This window comes from Borostomias antarcticus (genome assembly GCF_949987555.1).
Source record: "Borostomias antarcticus genome assembly, chromosome: 25".
In the NCBI taxonomy this organism is placed as follows: domain Eukaryota; kingdom Metazoa; phylum Chordata; class Actinopteri; order Stomiiformes; family Stomiidae; genus Borostomias; species Borostomias antarcticus.
The window spans coordinates 13358000-13382847 of record NC_140258.1 but is presented as its reverse complement, the minus strand read 5'-3'; the positions used below and the strand labels follow the sequence as shown (position 1 = coordinate 13382847).

Here is a 24848-nt window from a genome sequence, read left to right as displayed (position 1 = left end):
TAAAACTGACGGGACATACACACACACATGCACAGCACAATACACAATATGAGATGTGTAGCAGCACAAAAGCAAATATAAGAGCAGTATGTGACAGTTAGAATAGAGACACAGGGTTTGGACTGGCAGGAAGCTCTTGATGTAACGAGCCAGATCCCCGTGTGGGGGCGCTAGAGTCACAGGGTTTGGACTGGGGGGTGCAGCTGAGAGCCTGGAGGGCACTGAACCGCCTCACGCCAGCTCCGACCTACAGGGGGCACCACAGAGCCATCTGAACATGGCTCAACAACCAAAATGTCTGTTTTAGATAGATTGATAGATCGATAGATTGATAGAACATGCAGAACAACCACGACGGTTCCACGGGCACTGTGCACTAGTTTCTAAAAATCAGTGTCAAGTCGACGCGCTACAGTTATAGAAAAAAAATCACACCCAGGTGGTGAAGTAAACAGTGCAGGTTCATGAGCAATCTCTATTGCCCTCTGCTGGTGTGTAACGGTATTGGCTACTACTGATTGGTCTAAATCTCATGCTACGGACACACATTCACGGATGGACGGACACACATGTAGTGTAGAGAAGCGGCTGCACCTCTTAAACGAGCAGCGTGGAGCTTCTACAGCCTTATTTGGGAGTGTGTGTAAACCCCAACTACTCTTCAAACGGCTCTAGGCCTCGCACATAAACTGAACTTACAGTAACATTATCCAAACAGCATGATATTGTTACTTCAACAGAAGAGAAACATTCTGTTTACAGTAAATGTCCGAAGGGAAAATGACCTTCCAAAATAGTTGTTTCATCACTTCCAAATTTAAAATTAAATGATTGTACGTGTGTGGATTAGAACATAGTTGGATTGCCAAATGCATATCAGACCTTGGGATGATGAAAACACGTAGTGACAAGGGGAAAATGTGACACGCTACCAAACTCTTTTGATTACACATTATATGGAAGAATTATTATTATGTGGTGAAAGCATTTCCCCACAGAGAAGTTGTATCACATCCTGGGGTTTATGTTGTGGACACCAGGAAGAGCAGCTGCTGCAATGTGTGTCAGCTAATGGGGATCAGAATAAACAAGAAACATAAAAAGCTCTGGAGAAGACTTTTTAACTGATCTAGTCAAAGAGGATTTGCCAAGATTCGCTCAAAGAGGTTAAGTCTGGTTTATTGAGAAAACAAACGAGGACTTCAGGACAACGCACGTGAGTGGTTCATCCAACAGAAGTGCCGCAGTCTGGTCTTGCGCGGCCTTATATTCAAGCAATACACAGGTATGACGCTTCCAGGGATGTGATTGGCTAACCCATTGTGCACGTCATATTTAATGGCAGGTATCATCAACAGTGGTCGAGAATACAGACACGTGACATGAGAAAAGACGGTAATTCTCGCAGGGACAATGGGACAAAGGATGGTTATTCTGGAGCAGACAACGTCTAGGTGTGTTGACCTCCTGGAGGTCATCCTGTCATAAATTAGATTAGCACAGCTATGTGAAAGGTTGAGGGAGGTGGTGAGGTGGTGAAACTACAATGTCTATGACAGCTCTTAAGCTCTCACAGCATCATTGTGTAATTAATAGCTTTGACAGGAAAAAAAAAGTGTAGTAGTATTTACATAACATGTCAATGATGTAGTGTAAATGATGCTAACATTTTCTTCCCTCTGGTGTAGTAGGATCTACAGTATGACAACCCCCCCTTTGCTCTCTGTGTTGCCTCTGTGTATGAAATGCGCTGTACAAATAGAGTTTGATTTGATTTGAACAGTGTCATGAGAAGTTATTACCCTAGCCTACTGATGAATGTCAGTTGTGTGATTATAATGATGGACAGAGGAAAACAAACTCACAGGATCTCCTGGTCTCCCGTGTTCTCCTCCCTCACCTTTCATTCCCTGGGCAGAGAAGAAAAGAAAATCATGCCGATATTGATCACATGCTAACACTTAGTAGTTTCCTGTAGTACACTAACAATGTCCGATCTTTAGATCGTCATTGGATTCTAATAGGCTTCCTAGTTTTTCCCATAAAAATCAAATCTGTTCCTTTCTATCCATGACTTTGAATAATGCTGTTCAACATGATTCAACACTGGCCAAATGAAAATCACCACAGTCAAAGACAGATTCATTTGACTCTAGGCAGGCATTTGCTAATGGAAAACGTAGCAGGCCCAGTTCATGTTTTCCAAAGCGTAGTCTGTTGAGCAATTTTCAGTGTAATACTTTTGCCAGTTCAATATGCATATTAAAAAACTTTCTTTTCTATCTATCTTTCTATACTTGTACTCTAAAGGCTGAAATTGGCAAAACAACCAAACTGAATGCTGGAAATGTCTGGCATTCCATCTTAAATGCCACAGAAAGGGTAATCCACCTATCGCCTAGGAGATAACTGTCACCAGGTGGTTCGTGAGCCCTGCACAGAAGTGTGATTATCAATGTCCCTCTATTCTTCTTCACAGTTGGATCTCTCAAATTTACCAAACGGACAGAGACAAAGTGCAACTATTAGGAGTTATCAAATGTCATGAGTACCTCCACTCCTCTTTCACCTGGGTCTCCCCTCTGCCCCTGGACAAACACAAATCATGACACAATGAAAACATGAAACATGCCAGCGCACTAAAGACTTCACTTTGATCAAACTCAAATACCAAATACACTTTGGCTTCAAAAATGTACTGTTCCAGATGTAACTCTACATCTTTGAAATCCTTTATACTGTATTTGTATGTCCCTATACTGTAGTGTATTCTCAATTGTATGGTTGTATGTGTGTAGTACTATCATGTACGCTCTATTCTATTTTGATTTGTAACTATATTGTGTCTCACAACTCATTGTGAGTGGTGCTTAACTTTTTATTATGGCACAATTGTACTAATGTGATGGAAATGTTTGTTAAGGAGTGACACAAAAATAAAGATTTATCTATCTATCTATTTATCTATCTTTGAAATGGCTGACAAACAGTAATTGCCATCAAAATATTTCGGTCAGGTAGTAAAAGTATTATAATGCCTGTAAATAATAAATTCCAATAAAGATCAATTATCTCGTTTTTACTGTAGCTATTAAAATAACCTTCGACTGTAAATTTAAGCCTCAGCAATTTATTAGGCTAATTTAATCTCATGAATGACTTGCTTGTTTGCCAGAGTATAAATTATTAAACTCAATTGACATCAACAGAGGTAAATCTGGAAAAACACTCTGGCGTCTTAAAAGTTCTTCAGATGCAGTTTCAGTGCTTTTCCTTCCTCATTAAAAGCTCGATGTGATCAGGGATGTTAGTACTAAAAACACTCCTCGTTTATCTCTAGATACTGAATCCCAAGTGTTCACTGCACCCCAAGAAACAGACATGATTGCCCCCATTTCACACCAAGCGTGAAACAATCCTTGAACAGAACATGGTGCAAGTCCCAGTCCCATAAAACAAGTAAACACACGTAAAATCAGAACATTCCCATAAGTGCTAAATAACTGCTAGGTCCTTCCCCAGTGAAGCCCAGGTTAGTCTTGCGATGCCAAACTTTCGGGATGAGCACAGCGTCTACTGTAGAGACCGACTCGTAAGCCTGGGTAAAACCCCCAGTGCTACATGGGTAAACTCCCCAGTGCTACATGGGTAAACTCCCCAGTGCTACATGGGTAAACTTCCCAGTGCTACATGGGTAAACCCCCTAGAGCTATATGGGTAAACCCCCCAGTGCTACATGGGTAAACCCCCCAGTGCTACATGGGTAAACCCCCCAGTGCTACATGGGTAAACCCTTCAGTGCTATATGGGTAATTCCCCAGTGCTACATGGGTAAACTCCCCAGTGCTACATGGGTAAACTCCCCAGTGCTACATGGGTAAACCCCCCAGTGCTACATGGGTAAACTCCCCAGTGCTACATGGGTAAACCCCCCAGTGCTACATGGGTAAACTCCCCAGTGCTACATGGGTAAACCCCCCAGTGCTACATGGGTAAACCCCCCAGTGCTACATGGGTAAACTCCCCAGTGCTACATGGGTAAACCCCCCAGTGCTACATGGGTAAACCCCCCAGTGCTACATGGGTAAACTCCCCAGTGCTACATGGGTAAACCCCCCAGTGCTACATGGGTAAACCCCCCAGTGCTACATGGGTAAACTCCCCAGTGCTACATGGGTAAACCCCCCAGTGCTACATGGGTAAACCCCCCAGTGCTACATGGGTAAACTCCCCAGTGCTACATGGGTAAACTCCCCAGTGCTACATGGGTAAACCCCCCAGTGCTACATGGGTAAACTCCCCAGTGCTACATGGGTAAACTCCCCAGTGCTGTATCAAGCAGGACTCTGGTGTAGAAGAGAGCAGTGAATACCTTGAGTCCCTCGAGGCCGGGCATCCCCGGGTGTCCTGGTTGTCCTACGCTCCCAGGTTCACCTGACTTGCCCTTCAACACCAGACAAGTAAACATCACACATAACATCACACACTGTAGAATAAACACATTGTTTTTAGATGCAAAAGTCCTCAACTAAAATCATCCGATGATCAGCTTAAGTTGGTGACACACTTCTTTTATATGAACTGCAGCAATAACCACTCAGTCGCATGTTTCACTGTAAAGTCTGTCTACATGGACATGCATGTTACAGCCAAACATCATGCCATACATTTAGAACAGTCATGACATCATAACCCAAGACATATACCTCTGGTCCTGGAGAGCCAGATACGCCTGGCTGTCCACTTTCACCTTGGCTGCCCTGTAATAGAAAAACACACTGATGAGTTTGAGAAGTAATAAGAAAAGACACATATATTATGCCTTATTCACTGTAGTTAACCTTTCAGTGCCCTCAGCACATGGCAACTGTCATACAGACTTGAGGTTTGAGCAATTAATATGTGTGGGAGTAGAAGTACAGAATATGGCGATCTAAGCCTCACTTTTCCGACACGAACATACTTCAATTACTGCTGTTTGAAACTTCGCCATCAAGGGAAAAATACAGCACACATGTCCATAAACTACTATTTAACTCCTGGGCCATTAACCAATACACATTGGCTCCTTCTAATGGCACAGAAGCTAATGAAAAGTGATTGGTAGACAGTGAGTCCAGACTAGAGCAGGCCAGACCTCTTTCATGTCTACCCAAGATTCCACCCTCCCAGGCAGTAGTAGGCTTGGACCTCCGCTTCAGCTGGCGTCTCTGAGATGGTCGTCAGATTGTAACATATTTTGCTTGAAGTTATTTTTATAGGACTGTAGAAAATGCTGACCAAAGCAGAGCCACGTGCATCTATGACGCTCTGTGGTTTGAGGCCATTTGGTCTGTGTTGATCACCACTGCCCCTAGTGGTGGCATCACAGCACTCAATGACTCCAAGAAGACATGCCCTGACACAGCATCATTCACATGGATGTTGGGCCTAGGTTAATTGCCTGATGACAGCGCCCAAGTCAAATTGAAGTCCAATTTCTTCATACAGTAAGAGTTTAAGTCTTCATTACCTTGGGTCCAGTTTGACCCGATGGTCCAGGTACCCCTGCTGAACCCATATCACCCTAAGGACATCAGAACACAGCACATTATCGTACACGTCTTTCACGTAATCTTAAACAGCCAGCAACACACTGAAGTGAATGTAAATAGCAGCAGCAAACTTACAGGCATTCCAGAGGACCCCTTTGTGCCCCTCGGACCTGGCAGACCGAACTCTCCCTGGAATCATAAACCACATCATCTCAAACTACGGTCACATCCTATCGATAGTCTACAGACTAGTCTACTATCAACAAACTATCAACAGCAACTCTGCTGATACGCAACTACTGGTTAAGGTTAGGATTAGTAGATAGTTATATGAACAATATGATCATATGCCATCCAACACATAATTGAGCAAACCTCTGTATCTCTATTTCCATTTTGCTCAGACATTGTCAGCCTGACAGCGTTCATATTTCCCACAGGTTTCGCCAGGGTTCCCGAGCAGACAGTGACAGGGACGGAATTTTAAACTAGGTAATTAGGGCTGGTTACATGGCCAATTAGTGATAACACTACCCACAGCAGCCAGCAGGTGGCACGCAATGCGCGCACACACCTGCATGGACACACACACACACACACACACACACACACACACACACTATACAGTAGATTGTAGAGGACAGGTATTACGCACACACAGAGATGGCATGCCACGGCCACGCCCAAACTAGAAGTTGCATCAGGCTCAAACATTTAACCAGTTTATAAACATGCCACCAAAGAGAAAAGCCAGGTTCAGCAGACCTAAGGTACAGCGAACGCGGCAATGCCGACAATTATGTATGTATGTTTATTTAATAGGGACAATACACATTCACATAGTTACAAAACAACTTGTTAAGAGAAGACAGTGTAACCAATGCTGTGCACAAAGAGATTATAGCTTATAGCCTATTTCCAACTCCTGTCCCTAATTGGATTTATTAGGTAATTAGTGCCGACTAAATGGCCAATTAGTGATTGTGTGCTCCAATGGGTATCATAACTATAGTGGACATCATAGAGTAGGACGCTCATATGAGAAAAAAAACCAGTAGCTCACCTTAGTTCCCCTCTGGCCTGCTGTCCCAGGCTGACCAGGCATACCCTGGACACAGAGACAGGGACAGAGACAGACATAGACAAAAACATGGAGACAAACACAATACAGAGAGACAAAGACAGAACAGAGCAAAGCTTAGCCAACTTCTGTAGATCATAGTCCCACAATACTTTCACAACTTGGGAGGGGAAATGTTATCTTGGCAGGGAGTTCATGTACAGCGAGTCCTGAGTTTACTGGTCAGCTGGTTAAAAAAAAAAACATTTGTACCTGTATTATAATAATACACAGTGGTTATAGTTATATGTGCAAAGAAAGTATAAAGACAAACATAAAAGACTGTAAAGACAAATGTCAAAGACTGTATAAACAAAAGTCTAAGACAAGCGTCAAAGAATATAGACAAACATCAAAGACTAGCAAGATACTGTAGGATGCAAGATGTCCTCTCCAGTAATGCAGCTAGCACACAGCCTCACATCGCTCAGGGATGTGTGCTTTTGTTTTCTTCCCCTGGATTAATCACACATGAAATGTCTCTCTCCTGAGTCCGGCTGGCAGGAACTTTAATGGCTTTCACAGGATGTTGTTAAAACAAATGCAAATACCTCTCTAATGCAGAGAGCAGTGGAAACGTGGGGTAGTCCAGAGCACAATGGACAGGAAGACTGGGAATTTGACGATTGTCTTTACAATACATCCGAGAGATTACACCAATGCAAATAGCATGTACTGCAAGTTAACCCTTTGTTGTGTCTTTGTAGAAGTTGATACTGTACATTGCAAAAATGGACAGGTCTGCTTTTTTTAAGACTTGGTAAATATACTTCGAAAGTCGAAAAAGTCGAAATAGTCGAAAAAGATACATTTTGGAGAATTAGTAAATTTTTAAAACATATTCCTTGAAAAATTAAGGCATAAGAAGAGTGGTGCCATTAGGCTCCACATAAATGCTAATACTATAGATAATAGGTAGCATTGACTTGGACATTTGGAAAATTCAACTAGGACACCATTTTATGATAAAGTATTACTATACCTCAAAGCTATACATCTATAAAAACAACAACATTTGGTCTGAGTTTGCATATAAATGAAAGATAGTCCCCAGGAGATTGTAGAGAAGTTAATTCTCATTGAAAACAGTGTAAGTGTTTCACCCTTGAATATGACTTGAGTTGAAAATTGTCCTGAGTACTAAATATACAGTAGCACATTTCCATGCCAGCATGCTCATTTGTCATGTTTATAACAAGAGCCATGTGTTTAGAGAACAACATGCTACAGTATATTGAGAGATATAGCACTCAAGATATATTAGTGTTACAACTAAGTAGTACACATGGATCTCATGGGCATATTAAGGCCGATGCCAAAGGACGCATATGCCTATAGAGATCCATGGAGTACTTAGCTGTAGTAATGAACAATATCTCAAGAGAGCAAAGTCTATCAAAAAAGGTATACTATATGATCATAAATAACCTTATAAAAGGTCTTATGATGCTAATATCTGCTAATTTATGGTAACCTAACCTTCAGGACCCAGGGAGGGATGAATGAAGCATCAGACGAGTGTGTGTACTGTACTGTAGCTACGCCAAGGTCAGCCATTTTATCGAGTTGAAGTACTCCCACAGCAATTTTCCCTTTTGAAGTATGATTTATGTGCAGGCACACATTACCCACTGAACACATATTCCTCCATGTCAAAGATTCAAAATGGTCCATCCAAGATACATCTTTAACTTCACTTGATCTGACAATTTGAACTCTACTCTGATCCTGTGTCTACTGGACCTGTGCTCCACTACTGATCCATGTAGATGTTTGCTAAGCAACTCAAGGGGTCTTTTATTTGTTGTTCCTGGACTAATAAGGCTATAGTTTAAGTTTCCGCAGGGAAAGCAATCCCCCTGGGAAACAAATATGTATTTATTCATGTAGAAATTGAGTAGCCTAAATAAACTGTTTATAATTGTTGAGCATATCCAACAAACCTACCTTGAAATGTCTCTTTATGATAAATGGGTGCAGATGTTTGGCTTGGGCCTCTCAGACTGTATCTTGAGGGGATTGTAAAAGAACATGGAAAACTTTTGCAAAATAACAGACCCTTGGATGCAGCAGAGAGACATTCCGTGACAATACTCCTGATCAAAGCACGAGCAGTCGCATAACCCAAAAGCTAACAGGACAACCAGCAACCTGAAGATGTGCAGAAAATCTCTAGTCATGTATGTTGAGTTGGATCAGCCCAGAGGAGAAGGCGTTTTGGCCTTTCTGCGAGCACTGAACGAGCTGTATGACTCTTAGACCCCGTTTAGACTTGGTTTTAGAATGTGTTTGGACAATCAGATCACAAGAGGACCATTTTGAATCTTTGACATGGAGGAATATGTTTTCAGTGGGTAATGTGTGCCTGCACATAAATCATACTTCAAAAGGGAAAATTGCTGTGGGAGTACTTAAACTCGACAAAATGGCTGACCTTGGCGTAGCTACAGTACAGTACACACACTCGTCTGATGCTTCATTCATCCCTCCCTGGGTCCTGAAGGTTAGGTTACCATAAATTAGCAGACATTAGCATCATAAGACCTGTTGATTCACCCTTTGAATCTGATCCTTCAAAACGCATTCTAAAACCAAGGCTGTATTCCACATGCTAGGGCTCTACCCTTCGAAGGGAACATAATTGGGGCCACACCCACATCCGCCATATTGAAGGGCGTTTTGATCCGAAGGGTACAAAATTACTCCCTTCGAACGGCCCTTCGTAACGGTCATTTTCGAAGTGAACAAGCAATGGTCACTTTTGCTCCCTGTGCTCCCATAACTCTTTGCGACGTCTCCGGTCAATAATTTATCAACAAATATGGTGGACGTTGAGGAGACCAAGTCTAAACAGGAAAACACGTCATCAATGCAGGATAATTTTTCTCCTTTTTCGCCTTATCCAGCTCTCTTTTTCAAGTCGTTAGTGACTTGTCCTATCAATTGAAACAGCTGGAATAGTCCAGGGCCATGTCAGAATGTGCATACTGCCTACTATAGAGTATGCAGTATACAGTATGCACATTCGGACACGGACACGGCTTTCATGCACACTTTTTTTCAATCTGCTCGAAGTTAAACCGACTGATTACTGATTTGTTTACATGGAACAGCTGTGCGACACGCACGCAAGCAGGAGTGAGTGTGTTACTATGGTTACTATATATGAACACAAGTGGTCAGCTGGACACATTTGGAGACGCATGATAGACGCAAGTGTAAACGATGATGTGTCTCGCTGTCCACTTGTGATCTGATCGTCATTTTAAAACCAAGTCTAAACGGCGTCTTAAACACTGGTACACAATGCTTTGTCAGCATAGTGATGTCTTATAAATAAAGCTTTGATTGATTGATTGATTGATTGATTGATGTCGGTTATCAGTCATCCCTGAGGCTGCTGGAGATGGAGTTTCTACCATAAGGGGGCATTCTTCTCTCTGGCCTAAGCTGTCCCTAATGAGCCTGTTAAATATTCAGCATAAACTGCCAACATGATCTTGTCCATCCAGTATAATCAACTAATTCAACCTCTGTCTCAATAACCTTAATCATCAAGCGCCCCTTTGCATGCAAGCGTTCCTCAAAAAGGTTCTGATGAGGAGAGTTGGCTATGGTCATCCACTAACCTGGAGAGTTGGCTACAGTCATCCACAACCTAATGAGATACAGGTCACACAAACAACCAGAAACACGGCAATGATATAAATGTGGTATATCCACCCAACAAATGACTACTAGCTTTGGAACATTTTCAGCAACAAACTCTGAGTCCTTTAATCTGTTACGACATAGTTAATTGAGAGCTCTGGCAAACCCAAATGGCTCATGGCCTTGCGGAGCGACTGACTCATCCTTTATGGGTTCATTGCAGAAAACGCATGTGGCCAAATCCAAAGCGCTGGGGAGTTCTGTGGGGATTGCCCTGGTCTTCTCCAAAGCAATTCTCTGTCCTTATGAGGCCACAGCGTTCATTCAGAAAAAAAAAAGCTTCCGCTGCATCATACTGTGTTATGGACGATGCTCATCATCTCTGTGTTGCATAAGAGGGTTATCCTCGGATGAACCAGAGGGGAACTCCCTCTCTCTCGGCTCGCTGTCAGATTAGTATCCATGCTGCCTGCATGTCGTGGACCAAGCAGCCCCACATAACGGGAGGCTGGGAAGAGCTGAGCATCCTGTGTTGGAGGTTAAGGAGCTCATCATCACCAACATCTGACCGTTCACAATATTCTGATATTTCAAAGAAAGCCAAAGGGCTATAGACTAAGAACATACTGTAGGAGTCTGGTTACCCAGACTGAGCGTTCTGCAAAGTGATCTTACGAAAGGTAGCGGGGTCCACCAGGGTACAGTATACGAATATTGACCGCCCATGTAATCTAAAACATGAACATTCTTCATAGAAACATCAGTTTGTTACTCACAGGGTGGCCTTCTCTGCCATCCTGACCAGGCATGCCCACTGTTCCTCTCTCTCCCTAGAGGAACAAGAGATTAAAAGGATGCAGTGTTAATACAGCTTGACGGAAACGGAAACATCATGCAAGCCATTTTAATGTTCCGTGTTGCAGGTAAAGTTCTAAAGAGATGGTACTTTTCAGTATGTGTAATCTCTGTTTAGCAATATCAGTCCTGCACTCCTCCGGCTCGAAATAAGATGAGATTTACAGCTAACTGACAGTCAAAACATGAAACTCCCTTTTTTCGTGGGAGATAGAGAACTGAGCACATAATACTGGATTTACGACGCGGACACCCTCCACCTAGATGAACTGCTTTGAGGATAATGAGAACCAGCTGTCAGAGGAGGAAGCCTGGAAACTAGAAATTAGAGCTGAGCTGTGAAGGGAGGAAACAATAGCGCTAACTGACTAGCAACAGCTAAAGTATAATATATTTCCACAGCTGGGGGAACGCCATGGCTGCAGCAGCCAAGCCGAGGGGTAGTCCTCTTGGAAGAGACATGCCAAGTCCATGTTTTCATGGATCCTCTCCTCCCAGAATGAACTCCCTGTTCTAGGATAAGTTCCTGAGAACAAACCTTTTCACCGGTCATCCCGCGGAAACCATCCTTCCCGTTTCTTCCAGGTAAACCCTGAGCAGAAGAATGATAAAGAGACATTTTCACACTTCAGTGATGCATGAATTCCTCCTTGTAGGACATCAGAATAACACTAGGGTCAAATGCTGTTTGCTAATACTGGTGAGGTGCACTTTATTTAGTTCGCACACTCCAACCAAAACAGTACAAAAAAAAAAGTCCTGGAGAGTTTTTGATAGACGCACTGGTTCTCCTGGATACCCAGGTGAGCCGAGGGGTCCTCTGCTTCCTTTCTCTCCCTGAAAACCAGCAAGTTCACACAGTTAACAACGCCTTAATCACCTACAGTTGCAGACCAATAAAAGTTAAAGATTTTTCAAAGAACGTTACCAGACCTGGTCCCTTACTGTATGTGACTTGTACTGTATAATTGCCTACTAATAAACATAAAATATGTGGGTAATTTAAACAGGGTGGCGTTCTTACCGCTTTGCCATCCTTGCCTGGACCCCCCGATGATCCTGGTAGGCCTGTAGAACCCTGAGGAACCAGAAAGGTATCAGACGACATGCCTGAAGTGACAACCCTCACCTTCCACCTGCTCCGCTGTGACCCACAAGTATCTTAAACAATGTGTTGTTGCTGTTAAATTCACCCAAATCCCCTGCATCTAAATAATGACAACAAACACTACTGTAAATCTAACCGGACTAGAATGGTAAACTGTCTCGGGTGAGGGATGCTAATAAAACACACGGGCATGTATCCTAGCATTTCTTACACAATGTGAATTTTTACTTTTTGTGCAGTGCAAATATTACATTTTAGTATTGTCAGAGCTAAATAATAAATGGATTTGAGAGAACATAATGATAGGCAGCAGATGAGTTACAGCAACAACCTGCATGTGGTTTGACTTCAAAAACCCTGTGGTATACCCAGGAATCTTCTGGAAACGGTTTCTGCTTTTTGCCAGTTCTAACTAGAAACATAAGACGTTTGCTGTCTGATGTGGGATTTATGCAGTTTACCATGATTTATTTCTGATGAACTCTCCCGGCTGCTAATATAGTACAGGCAGAGCGTGTTTCTAATAGATTTCCTCATCTCTTCATAATTCAACCACACAGAGGAATCAGTCACCAATGATTTGTCTGGGATTGACAGTAAACTTAATTCACAGTCTAGTTTTTTTCTTTACTTTTCTATTGTCATGTTATGCTATAATGTTACTAAAGAAATCAGTGTGTGATGTGTGACTAAAGAAATCACTATGCAAGTATTTGATCTTAATACATCTGTGGCATATTGATGCGAGCTGAGAGTGTCAGCAGTCTTACCTTTGTACCTGTTTGGCCAAGTGGTCCTGGTAACCCAGGCACGCCCCTCTCTCCCTGAAACCAGAAGACATTTGTTTATAATATAATAAAACGAGTCGTTATAACATGGTCGCAAAGTTTATAAAGTGGATATAAATTGGTTAGGCCTTATAAAACAGTTTAACGAGGTAATATAGTGATTATGGGGCACACCTTTTAACTTACACAATGAATTTCACAGGAAGTAAAAAGTTATCATGTCTAACAACAGCATTGTATGACCTTCCTACCGAAATGCCTGCCGTTCCTTGTTCTCCCTTGTACCCAACCACTCCTCGAGAACCCTGAGGACACAAGACACGAACAGCTACAGTGTTGGGAAACCCTTTGGGATCTACATACTGTATGCAGCCACCAAGGTTTTAGTGTTAGTATATTTGCTTGTTGATATCTTGCTGAGCATCGTCTTTAGAGGGACTCACAAAATATCATGTCAACACTACAGAAAGATCAGAGGGTGTGAACATGGTGAGGATGAAAGCAGTTGTCTTGTACCTCTGTTCCTGGTGGACCTGGCGGTCCAGCACTTCCTCGACTACCAGAGACTCCCTTTATTTAGGACCAAGGGGAGAGGCACAGGTACATACATTTAGCACACAGTCATGAAGATGTACTATTCAATTTCTAGGCCTACATAATAGGGTTTCAAGTTTTAAAAAGTATATTATAGAGGCCTTCCACAATGCTACATGGCTACATACTGTTGGACATTGTGGACACCCCAGCTAGCTTGTGAGACACGTGTACATGTAAGTCATGGAATCTGACATTGAGATGGAACTCCTGTTAAATGTTCCTGAAAGATGAAATGCTGTATGAAGTTGCTACAGTTTACTGCTACTGTAAACGTCATGGGGGAAATTAGTACAGCAGTTGGCTGTGCTTCAGACTAGCGGTGCTACAGGCCAACAAAGACTTAGGGATACGACTCCGCCAGCCTTGAGTTGCTAGCTGTTATCTTCAAACGGCCAGTCAATCTAATCAAACGTCAGACAATCCCCCAGTTCCATATTTATACTCGACCATGAAAGTGGGTGAACTCAATTTTCCAATACTTTCAAACACATTCTGAGGCCATGCTTTAATGTTATGATAAGAGTGGAGGGTGCCAAGCACTGTAGACTTTCATACATTCATAATTTTATGTCTGGGGAGCATATGAAACGTATTAATGAATTAGTGCTCTTGCTGCTGCTTTGCAGCTGTGATGGAAACCTCAGACCTCTGCTCGAGATAGGGGATATTACTCTACATACAGCAGCATACTGCCTTTAGAAATGCATCGCTCACTTACAGTATAATAGGGTTGAATGTATTTCAGTTGATGAAATGTTGATATCCTAAATGATTTAAAATTCTCTCTTTGGCTTTTCATACAGTATGTCCATGTCTGATGGAGAGTGATGAAAATGTTTTTTTTTTCAGAGAAATGTCTTGGTTTAACCTGATCCTGTTAGCTGTTTCTAATTATGATGGTGACCCCTGAATGTAGCTGTCGGCCGGAGTTTTCTGGAAGGAAAGTGTCTCCCTTCTTTTGTATGCTATAAACCTCCTGTAATAAACAGCTTTTGATTGTCGCTCAAATCCCGTGTTGGAGAGACTCATTTTTTGGGATACATCAACACAATGCATATGCAGAGCTGAATAAGGACAATAATAAAAGACAACGAAAGTCAACAAGAGGCTGTGAGAGTTTTTTAGCACTGCCACCAGCTGCTTCGAACTTGCGCCCCCTACGATTGGGGGGTGGTACTGTCAATGCAGAGGGCAATCTTGAACGCTGGTCGGCTAGTGTAAAACATCCACGTGATGTAGATGATGTGAACATGGCTCAGGCCAGTCACCCGTTGATCGGTGACACTCTAACTAAAGCAATCACCACCAAGATCAAGAGAGTAGAGGAGAAAGCCAGAGCTCCACAGATCCCACTCAGAACAGCTTCGGATGACAAACGAGAGCGCTGTCATGTTTGTGGGAGCAGAGGCGGTTGGATAAAGAGCTGTAAACAGAGAAGAGAGGCAGAACGCATGGCTCAGAGAACAGCTGTTCCAACTTCATACACTCCCCATTATCAGTAGATGCCACCGCTCCGCGTCCTAGACCGTCCTGTTACAAAAGCCAGAAGGCCTGGATGTAACAACCACCGGACGCCAAAACATAGAGTTCCTCCCTGATACGAGGGGGGGGGGGGTTGCTACAGTCACTCCTCATCGCTGTCTAGAGGGAACAGACATCAAAATGAGAGAGTAAAAGCAAGGCATGCATGGTGCGGGGGGGAGCCTATCGGGGTGACACAAACCAGGCCATTCCTGCTGGACCTGTGTCTCTCACAACCTCTGTGTGGGTGGGACTGGTAGAGGAAGCTCTACTGGGTCTTGATGTGTTGACAAATCAATTCATCCCTTCATTTCCAACAAGGGAAAGTCAAATGGAATCTGAGTCGGGTAAACAAACCTGACCTAGTAGACCTGCCAATCTGGGCAAAAGACAAAAATGATTGTGGGCTTCTGAGAATGGAAGCGGTCCCCTTCACAGGCAGGCCTCCTCCATGTCCTCAGTATCCACTCACCTCACGCGCGGACGAGGGGATCAAGCCCCTCCTTAAAACCAATATCTTGGTTTAACCTGATCCTGTTAGCTGTTTCTAATTATGATGGTGACCCCTGAATGTGGCTGTCGGCCGGAGTTTTCTGGAAGAAAAGTGTCTCCCTTCTTTTGTATGCTATAAACATCCTGTAATAAACAGCTTTTGATTGTCGCTCAAATCCCGTGTTGGAGAGACTCATTTTTTGGGATACATCAACACAACGCATATGCAGAGCTGAATAAGGACAATAATAAAAGACAACGAAAGTCAAGTCAAGAGGCTGTGAGAGTTTTTTTACTGAATGTTAGTGTGTTGACAAATTCATGGGGGAAACTATGAATAGTGTCCACATTAAGTTAATTATTCTTAACATGCTTTCTCAATTTTCTATGCTGCCCAAACCACTTAGAATTTCAGTGGCAACTCAGAGGTTTGCCGTTGTTACAGACATTAGCATTAAAACGAACCCCCATATTCTGGAACAGAACCAAATGTTACATCTGTCCTTCTTGAGTGGGTGGATAGATGACATTTAATTCCGGGCTTGTATTGTTACATAAGGTCCGCACTGAAACTACTTCCCCCATCTCAGAAACAACCATCACGTACAAGGGAGGAAGGGACAGCGTTCTCTCAACTTCACTTTATGACACTTGGGAAAAAAACGTTCTCGCTACGTTGGATTGCAAATATCTAATCCCTAGTTATAAATAAGAAACTCACAATTTCTAACGGAAACTCGTTTTGAAGTTGAAACAACCATTATTTCTGAGTAAATTAGCAGATAATTTAAATGGCTCATATCCCAGATAGCAAGCGGATCTTGGCCATATACAGGCCAGATCTGGCCCTTGTGCCTTAGTTCCGGCCCATATATGGCCCAGAATCATTACACATCCGCTTGCTATCTGGGATGTTTGTATTCATAGACAGAACTTTCCTCCTCCACATTGAACTACAGTGAAATCTGACTCATTAAAATTCAAAGCCAATACGCCTACAGTACCCCTAAACCATTTTACATGCTCAAGCTAGATTCCCCTACGACGTGGAGCACTTCCGCAGAAACAATCAGCATGGCCAGATCCCCCACAACACTGGAGAGATCTCCAATCACATCTTTGTCAGTCTGTAGACCAAGTATATTCCTATAAAGAAATGTTACCCCTTCCTCATATCGTCATTGCCCAATTGTAATGCCATAGGTAGGCCATCCAAAGTATTGTTGGCAGAATTTTGATGGTACAGCTGAGATTGACTGTTTTATTATTTTTACTACTACTGTGGCATCTATCTATCTATCTATCTATCTATCTATCTATCTATCTATCTATCTATCTATCTATCTATCTATCTATCTATCTATGACTTTAAGCAACTTGAGTAGCCAGTTTTATCAACTGACAGATCAGACACCTGCTCAGCCATTCATCCTCAGATACATAATATAACAGTGGACTCTAGCATACAGTTTGGTCTCTCAATATATCTCGACCGCAAAAAACATGCCAATAATAAAATATTAATGGTCCCCATCTGGCACCATCGGGCTCTTCCAACTCCCTCGTATGTGTAAACCTACTTGGCAATAAATCTGATAGTGATTCCTGTGCCCAGTTACCACACCAGCAAGGGCAATAACGCTTTCGACTGCCACCCAGTAGGGCTCTGTAACACCTCTGCCAGTTACTAACATACTCAAATGTTTTCCCTTTCGCCTTTTGACTACTGTATGTGTGAATCTTGAACCCCTGAAAGGCCAGTTGTGTCAGAGCAGGGAGGCTGTTAGCACCAATCCTCTCTGTAATTGACGTCTGCTCCTAATGTGAGCAGGGGGGCTGTTAGCACCAATCCTCTCTGTAATTGACGTCTGCTCTAATGTGAGCAGGGGGGCTGTTAGCACCAATCCTCTCTGTAATTGACGTCTGCTCCTAATGTGGTGTTAAACTGTTCTCACTTCAGCTTTCATCATGTCACACCTCGTTGCATGTCAACGGTAAGCAGCAACCATTTGCTGTTTGTTAGTGGGTTTCCTATGCAGTTTATATCCAATGTTTGAATATTTAGTTGTGCTATCGCTAATGTGTGTGTGTGTGTGTTTGTGTGCGTGTGTGTGTGTGTGTGTGTGTGTGTGTGCATGTGTGTGTTAAGTATATTGTGGTACTGTTACTGTATAGGGTTAGGTTAGGGTAGGTGTTTTTAAGTTGGTATATGAAGTTCTCCGTGTATGTTGATATATAGAGTATATTGTAGTACTCACAGGCTTACCCTCAGCACCAGCTGGACCAGGCCGACCAGCTTCACCCAGCTTCCCCTGCTCTCCCTAGAACATGATGACAGATGACAACAAGTTCATTAATCAGCTAAGGCTGCGCTGACTGTGCTTTGACTCCATTTTTCCTCTGCCTAATTCCTGCCTCTTACTCTGCCTCCATGTTCCAACACTGAGTCTCATTTCTCACTCTGACTTAGTCGCTCAGCCTCTCCCCTGACCCTCTGTCTGCCTCCATGTCCCTCTCAGCCTCCCTCAGCCTCTCTCTCCTCATACCGACTCTATTTCTCCCTCTCACGCTGACTCTGTCTCTCGACACTCATTCCTGCATCTGACTCTGTCTCCATGTTCCTGAGTCCCAGAGGCTCTGCCTCTCTACTGAGCCTTGCTCAGACTCCCTCCATCTGTCTAAGGGTTAGCCCTGACCCTAACCCTAACCCTAACCCTAACCCTGCCTCCCCCAGCAGAGCGTGTAGAACAGAACCCTGTCAGCTGATCAGGCCCATCTGCAGCCCAGCCATGCCTGTCTCACAGTAAACAGGATCTATCATTAGAGGGCATTAAAAAACAGCTCTGACCTTATAAACAACAATATACGCAGACGTAGGCCCTCTATCCTATAAAGGGGTTTGTTGACAAGGAAATGTTTATCTAGAGGTACTTTGTGAAACGTTTTTAGGACGTTGCCGTTCTCTGGCTTTGGGACTCTGTGCTCTATAGAGAGGGATGTGCTCTATAGAGAGGGGTGTGTTCTATAGAGAGGGATGTGCTCTATAGAGAGGGGTGTGCTCTATAGAGAGGGATGTGCTCTATAGAGAGGGATGTGCTCTATAGAGAGGGATGTGCTCTATAGAGAGGGATGTGCTCTATAGAGAGGGGTGTGCTCTATAGAGAGGGATGTGCTCTATAGAGAGGGATGTGCTCTATAGAGAGGGGTGTGCTCTATAGAGAGGGGTGTGCTCTATAGAGAGGGATGTGCTCTATAGAGAGGGATGTGCTCTATAGAGAGGGATATAGAGTCTGTCCTGCTTCAGCAGTTACTTTTCCCAGAGGCTTCTAGCCTAAACGCCAGGCTGGTTTTTATTCAGGCTAAACCAGCAGTTTATTCTCCCCAGAACACCCTGGAAGGGATCCCTGATTCAGAGCCAAAGTTCTATCCAGAAACCAATTTGGGATGGACTCGGAACCCGTCAGAACCTTGCTCTCATCAAGTGCTACAGTATGTTCGCTCCAGGCAGACTCCCATGAGTGTCTGTGTCTATAGATAGACTGTGCTGCTAACCTTCATGCCTTGGGGGCCAGGGGCCCCAGGAGGACAGACACAGGGGTCTGGAGTGGGCTCCATGTCCATGGGGAGATTGGCACACTGTAAATGATAAAAAATAAATCATTCAGTATACAGACAACAAACATTATTTCCAAGAAGATATAATTTATCCCTTTCTGGCCTATCACATTTGACTTTCTGGATTAAAATAGTATTTGATTTATTTCAATTACTTATTTGTGCTTCATTGTACTTCTCTGGAACCAATTGGCTATTTAGTGCAAATCCCACAAAACTGAGCTCAAGCAAACAGCAGAAGTGGTATTTAGAATGTGCCCGGCCCTTTAATGAATACGTGATCCTCTACAAGCCAGCAGCCGCTCTCAGAGAGCTGGATGCCAAGACAAAGCATTCCTCTGTTATGGTCCAGCCTGTATCACTCCTTCAGAGCAGCTCTGACTCTGTCTCAGCCGTCTACAGCTTGGATGGGTCAACTTGGACTCTCTAAACTCAGACCTGAGAGACGCCAGGCTTACATTATGCTAGACATGCTATTCAATCATCTGGAGTGCATTTCCAGTCAGAGTCTGTATACAAAACATTTACTTACACTATTAAAACTTTCAACTTCAGCAGAAGGTCATAATATGAAACAGCCTTACCTCAGTGTTGGATATGAAACTAGAGGGGGTTACTTTGTAAGTGAGCAAAGCCTTCAGCCAAAACACATACATACCTCTCCGTCCTGGAAACAGAAGAAGCGAGATTATGTCACGGACGGTGCCACCCTCCAATCCCAATCACATGATAATAGATTATGTCATGGACGGTGCCACCCTCCAATCCCAATCACATGATAATAGACCACAACATTGGGACTGGATTAGAATCAGTGAGGCAGGGCAGAACATGCACAGAGAGATAGAGAGATACAGGCATGCAGTGGCGCTGTGTTGTGTTTTCTGGGACTCTCTTTCTCTTTCTCCCTCTCTGTTCCTCCTCAAACTGATATTCAGTGATCACCGATTACAGACAAATGGTAAATGGACTGCACTTATAAAGCGCTTTTCCACCTTAGCGGCACTCAAAGCGCTTTACAATGGCCTCTCATTCATCCATTCACACACCAATGGCGGTAGCTGCCATGCAAGGTGCTAACCTGTTCATTGGGAGCTATTCAGGGTTACTTGTCTTACTCAAGGACACTTCGACATGTGGACAGTCGGAGCTGGGATTCGAACCGCTGACCCTTCAATCACTGAACGACCCGCTCTACCAACTGAGCTACAGCCGCCCTAGCAAACAACCGGCTAGCAGGCTGGTGAGTTGAGTAGTTTAAGCAACAGCCAAGACAACACGAGATTGGCTGATACAGCCTGTTACTGTCTGGCAGCAGGAGAACACAGCAATGAGGAGGAGGAGGTCGTCCTCTGACACGCCACTGCTGGGGCGCAGAGGACAGAACAGAAACATGCTACTACTGTAACAGGAAGACAAGGACAGGACTGACACAAAGGGGATTGAAGGCGAGTCATAATCCTGGGAACACAGTCCCGCAATGAACAACTGGTAAACAAGACAAACCAATCGCTTATTACTAGTTTCATCAGATATCTATTTACCGTTGATTGAGCCTTGAAATACTAAGGTACAGGGATATCATGTTCTGCACTGTACGTGTGCACTGTGGTCAATAATGCTGAATATTATGAAGTGGATAGAGGTGGAGAGATGGTGGAAGCTATACTGAAACAAAGATGGATGATAGTGGACTGATTACAAGACCAGGCCCAGGCGGTCAGGTGCTGGTCAAGGCGTCGTACTCACAACCCCGGGGATCTCACACGCCGTCTCTCGGCTATTCTGCTCTGGGTCACAGTAGATCCTCAGCTTCTGAACCTCAAACTGGTTGAAACGAAAAATGTGGGAAATTGTGGGAAATTATATTTGATTCAATTTTAACATACAGATGCAGGAAATAAAAATAACACTGTTAATTAATAATAATTAGAATAAGAAACATGTTGGAGTAAAGTTCAACAAAATGTAATACTTGTATTCGTGATATCTTGAACAAATTTTGGACAGATGCAAAACATGAACATCAATTCTACTGTACAGTAGTTGCACTTTTCAAGCAGAGGATAGTTGCCTTAGGCATAAAAAGCTGTTTTTAAAACTCAACATCATGTCAAACTAATTACAGCGCTGCATAATTATGATTGATTGCAGGTTGAGCAATGTTGGCACGTCAAGTGTCAGCTAGCAGTGCCAGATAAAGCAGAGCCTAATGAGACCAGTGAAGAGACTCTCTGTGCCAAGTCTCTCTAATCTGCTGGGGTCAGGACAGTACGTTTCCGAGGGAAACAGTAATGCACACCATGACATCAACCTTGTGATCCAATGATCCATTGCTGTAAGGCCATTTCCTCTACTTTTCATAGATTTGTCATCTTGCTAGTGCTAAACACACACACACACACACACACACACACACACACACACACCAGCCACCGCACATGCACACACAATGGTGGTTTGGTCAACTTACCGGGGCCGTAGACTCCTTTCTGACATACTTTCCAACTTGAGTTTTGCCGTTGATGAAGATGCCGATGGAAGCTTTCAGAGGAAGAGTCTCTATCTCCAGGTCGTCCACATACAGAGTCACCTCCTGCTCCGTCACCAGGAGACGCAGCTGGTGCCATGACTCGTCAAATAGTTTCTGTGTTGGTCAGAAAGACAGAAAGAGAGGGAAAATGCTATTATTTCATATTCCATGTGAATAGTGAAACGATCACCAGAACTCACATTATAATCTTTGTAAGCGTTTCCTTGACAGGAGCCTCGATTCAAGTGAAAATGGAACAAGCTTTTACAGAGTGCTGGCCATTTATTCACTATTTATGTTGTAAATTAATGTGCTACAGCACACAAACACTTTTGCAATTGTTGCCTGTGGCAGGACATCTTTTGTATTAATAAACTAATTCACACCATGATTAACAACACATCCTATTATCTTATCAAATGAACTGAAAGGCAGATAATACAGGGGTGACAGCATCAGAAAGCCTAGGAACACGGGTTAGGGGTAGAAAGGAAATCAGAACGCCTTGGAACTTAAGATGGAAAGAAGTCCAGGGGACAAACGTCCACCAGTCCAGTACATCAACTTTTATTCTTTCTTTTTTTTTCTTCAATCATTAATCCATATGGTCATTAGAATGTGAGGAATCCAAGACCCTTTGCTCAGGCATGTCAGGCAGCCATTGTAAAGAGGCTCTAGCACATGGCCAGTAGGAAATATTAGCTCAGATCGTCTGCAAGAAGCCTGCTGTATCCCTTTAAGATACTGTTACATCCCAATCCTTCCGTCCCAGCATCTGGGAATAGGAATGTGGCTAATTTCTCAGTCTTTGATTTAACACACATTTTATTCCATGGATCACCCCCCCCACACACACACACACACACACACACACGCACACACCCCCATGGACGCCCATACCCTTACACATTGCATGCAACCATGCAGACGTTTTCATTGACGTTGATGTGGTGAGTAGTATCACTCATTATAATTGTCCTTTTCTCTGTGGTCATGGTGAATCTGTAACCCACCCTGGACAGCTCCCGCTTGAAGACCACAGTCTGAGTCCAGCTGGGTCCGGCGCTGGTGGTGGTAAACCTGACCGTGCTGTCGATGCCGCTGAGTGTGATCGCCATCTGAGGCTTGTTGTCCAGGGTTTGGATCCGCCACAGATCCCACTCCTCCATGGTCAACGAGCCCATGTACCTCAGGGTGGAGACGAACACGTAGGAGGGGGGCAGGCCATCTGGAAACAAGGCCCTGACAGGTCAAACATAAAACAGTAGATCAGTCATCGGCATCGCTACCCAACCACGCAGTGATATTAACGCTCCCCTATTATGAACAGCTGTTGCGAGGGTGGAAGCTGGACCGTACCTGGTGCTCATACTCAGGTCAACTCGGGGAGACACCTCATACGCTTTGGTGCCATAATAAGATCCCTGGGTCTTTTTTCCCTTCTTGGCAAGATTCAGGAACATCAGAAGGTCAAAACCTTTCTCATCACGAGAGTCCACACTGATTTTAGCTGGACAAACAATCTCTGTAAGGAGAGAGAGAACCAGGAGTGAGACAGGGAGAGATAAAGAGAGGCAGAGGTGGAGGTGTAGACAGAGAGCAGACAAAATTACCAAATCACTTTACATACAGTACAACGCCGATGCAATCTCCTCAGGCCAACTTGCACCTCATACTAAACATGTATACCTTCACACAGCTTCTGTCGTATGACCTCTCTGATCTTGGACATGGCTTTATAATCCTCCACGTAGAACACGTAGGTAGACGAGGGTTTATTGGCGATCGCCTTCAACTCCAACTCCTCTGTCTGCGCCCCCACGCCGATCGCAAACAGGATCACTCCTTGATGCCTGGCGGCCTCGGCCGCTTCCGCCACCTCATCCTGGGACTTCCCATCTGTGAGGACCACTGCGATCCTGGCAGTTCTCTTCGAACCACGTTTCGACGTTACAAACAGTTTCTCCGTGGCGAACTGTATTGCCGTTCCCGTCCTGGTGTTCCCTCCCATGTACTCGATGTTCTCCATCTGTTTGATGAGCTCCTCGCTGGAGTAGGGGTTCCCCAGAGGGATGTGGAGGATGGGGTTGTCGCTGTACTGGACCACACCCACCTGAGTGAACTTCTCTCCGATTTTGAAGCTGGTCGTGATGTTCACCAGCCAGCGCTTGACGATCTCGAAGTTGATGTCGTCGACACTCCATGAGCCGTCCAGAATAAAGACCAGCTCGCTAGGAGCCGTTCTGCAACCTGCAGGAAACAGAGGCGGTGATGATAGACGTGTCGATCCATGCTCCTTATGTGGTCGCCAAATACCATACTGACTAGGACTGGCATGAAACGAGCAGCTACTGTAGGAGCATGGACCTCAAGATTTTAGGCTCTTCATCAGGTCACTTGTTCTGAAAGTATGAAGTTCCATGAAGTGTCATGAAGATCTTTCACTTATTTTAAAGTTATATGTGGCCTTAAAAGAAGGGTCTCTATGTAGGTTTCGAGCATAATCTTGCTTACGGGCTGGTCTGACAACCACACCAATATAACTGTTGACAATAATCGAGCAGGTAGAACGGTGAAGACAGAAGCAGGATCTTACTTAATCTCATCTCATCTTGTGCTGTGCAGAACAAGTGAAGGAGCATGAAGCACACACACTGAAAGACACGGTGCACCGCTCTGGTTTTGCAGCCCATGTTGCTGATGTACTGAGACACTCCAGACAAGCACCTACAGAGAGACGGAGAGGGAGACACATGCATTGCAGACCTGGATCCAATACAGTTCCGAAAATACAATCAAATACTTGGGGTGCCCTCGATTTAGATCACCCAGTGCGACACAAACCAACGGAACACTCCCAAATGTGCAAACTCTGAAGTAAATCAAACGCCGCCCAAGTATTTGACCGAAACCAGTGGTATTGCTGTTGTGATTTTACATTCATGTCAGTTAATATATATCAGAACACAACTGAAGGACACATATCATACTTGTTACATGAATTCATGCTTGAAGGCTCCCGAGTCAGTTCATT

At 43.8% G+C, this 24848-nt stretch overlaps 1 protein-coding gene across 1 annotated transcript in view; it reads right to left on the bottom strand.

Moving 5' to 3' along the window:
- The window catches only part of col21a1 (collagen, type XXI, alpha 1), a 31533-nt gene that overhangs the window by 3942 nt on the left and 2743 nt on the right, over positions 1-24848 (bottom strand). The window contains exons 2-24 of the mRNA XM_084458655.1: positions 24411-24541; positions 23504-24064; positions 23174-23339; positions 22828-23056; positions 21755-21928; positions 21031-21108; positions 19940-19948; positions 19219-19302; positions 17925-17987; positions 13573-13626; positions 13308-13361; positions 13039-13092; positions 12185-12238; positions 11944-11997; positions 11699-11752; positions 11082-11135; positions 6598-6642; positions 5670-5723; positions 5513-5566; positions 4707-4760; positions 4373-4444; positions 2553-2588; positions 1866-1910 (exon numbers count right to left, since the gene is read on the bottom strand). Coding sequence (XP_084314781.1) covers positions 1866-1910; positions 2553-2588; positions 4373-4444; positions 4707-4760; positions 5513-5566; positions 5670-5723; positions 6598-6642; positions 11082-11135; positions 11699-11752; positions 11944-11997; positions 12185-12238; positions 13039-13092; positions 13308-13361; positions 13573-13626; positions 17925-17987; positions 19219-19302; positions 19940-19948; positions 21031-21108; positions 21755-21928; positions 22828-23056; positions 23174-23339; positions 23504-24064; positions 24411-24507 — 2199 coding nt within the window. The 5' untranslated portion in view covers positions 24508-24541. The remainder of the gene's footprint in view (positions 1-1865; positions 1911-2552; positions 2589-4372; positions 4445-4706; positions 4761-5512; positions 5567-5669; positions 5724-6597; positions 6643-11081; positions 11136-11698; positions 11753-11943; positions 11998-12184; positions 12239-13038; positions 13093-13307; positions 13362-13572; positions 13627-17924; positions 17988-19218; positions 19303-19939; positions 19949-21030; positions 21109-21754; positions 21929-22827; positions 23057-23173; positions 23340-23503; positions 24065-24410; positions 24542-24848) is intronic.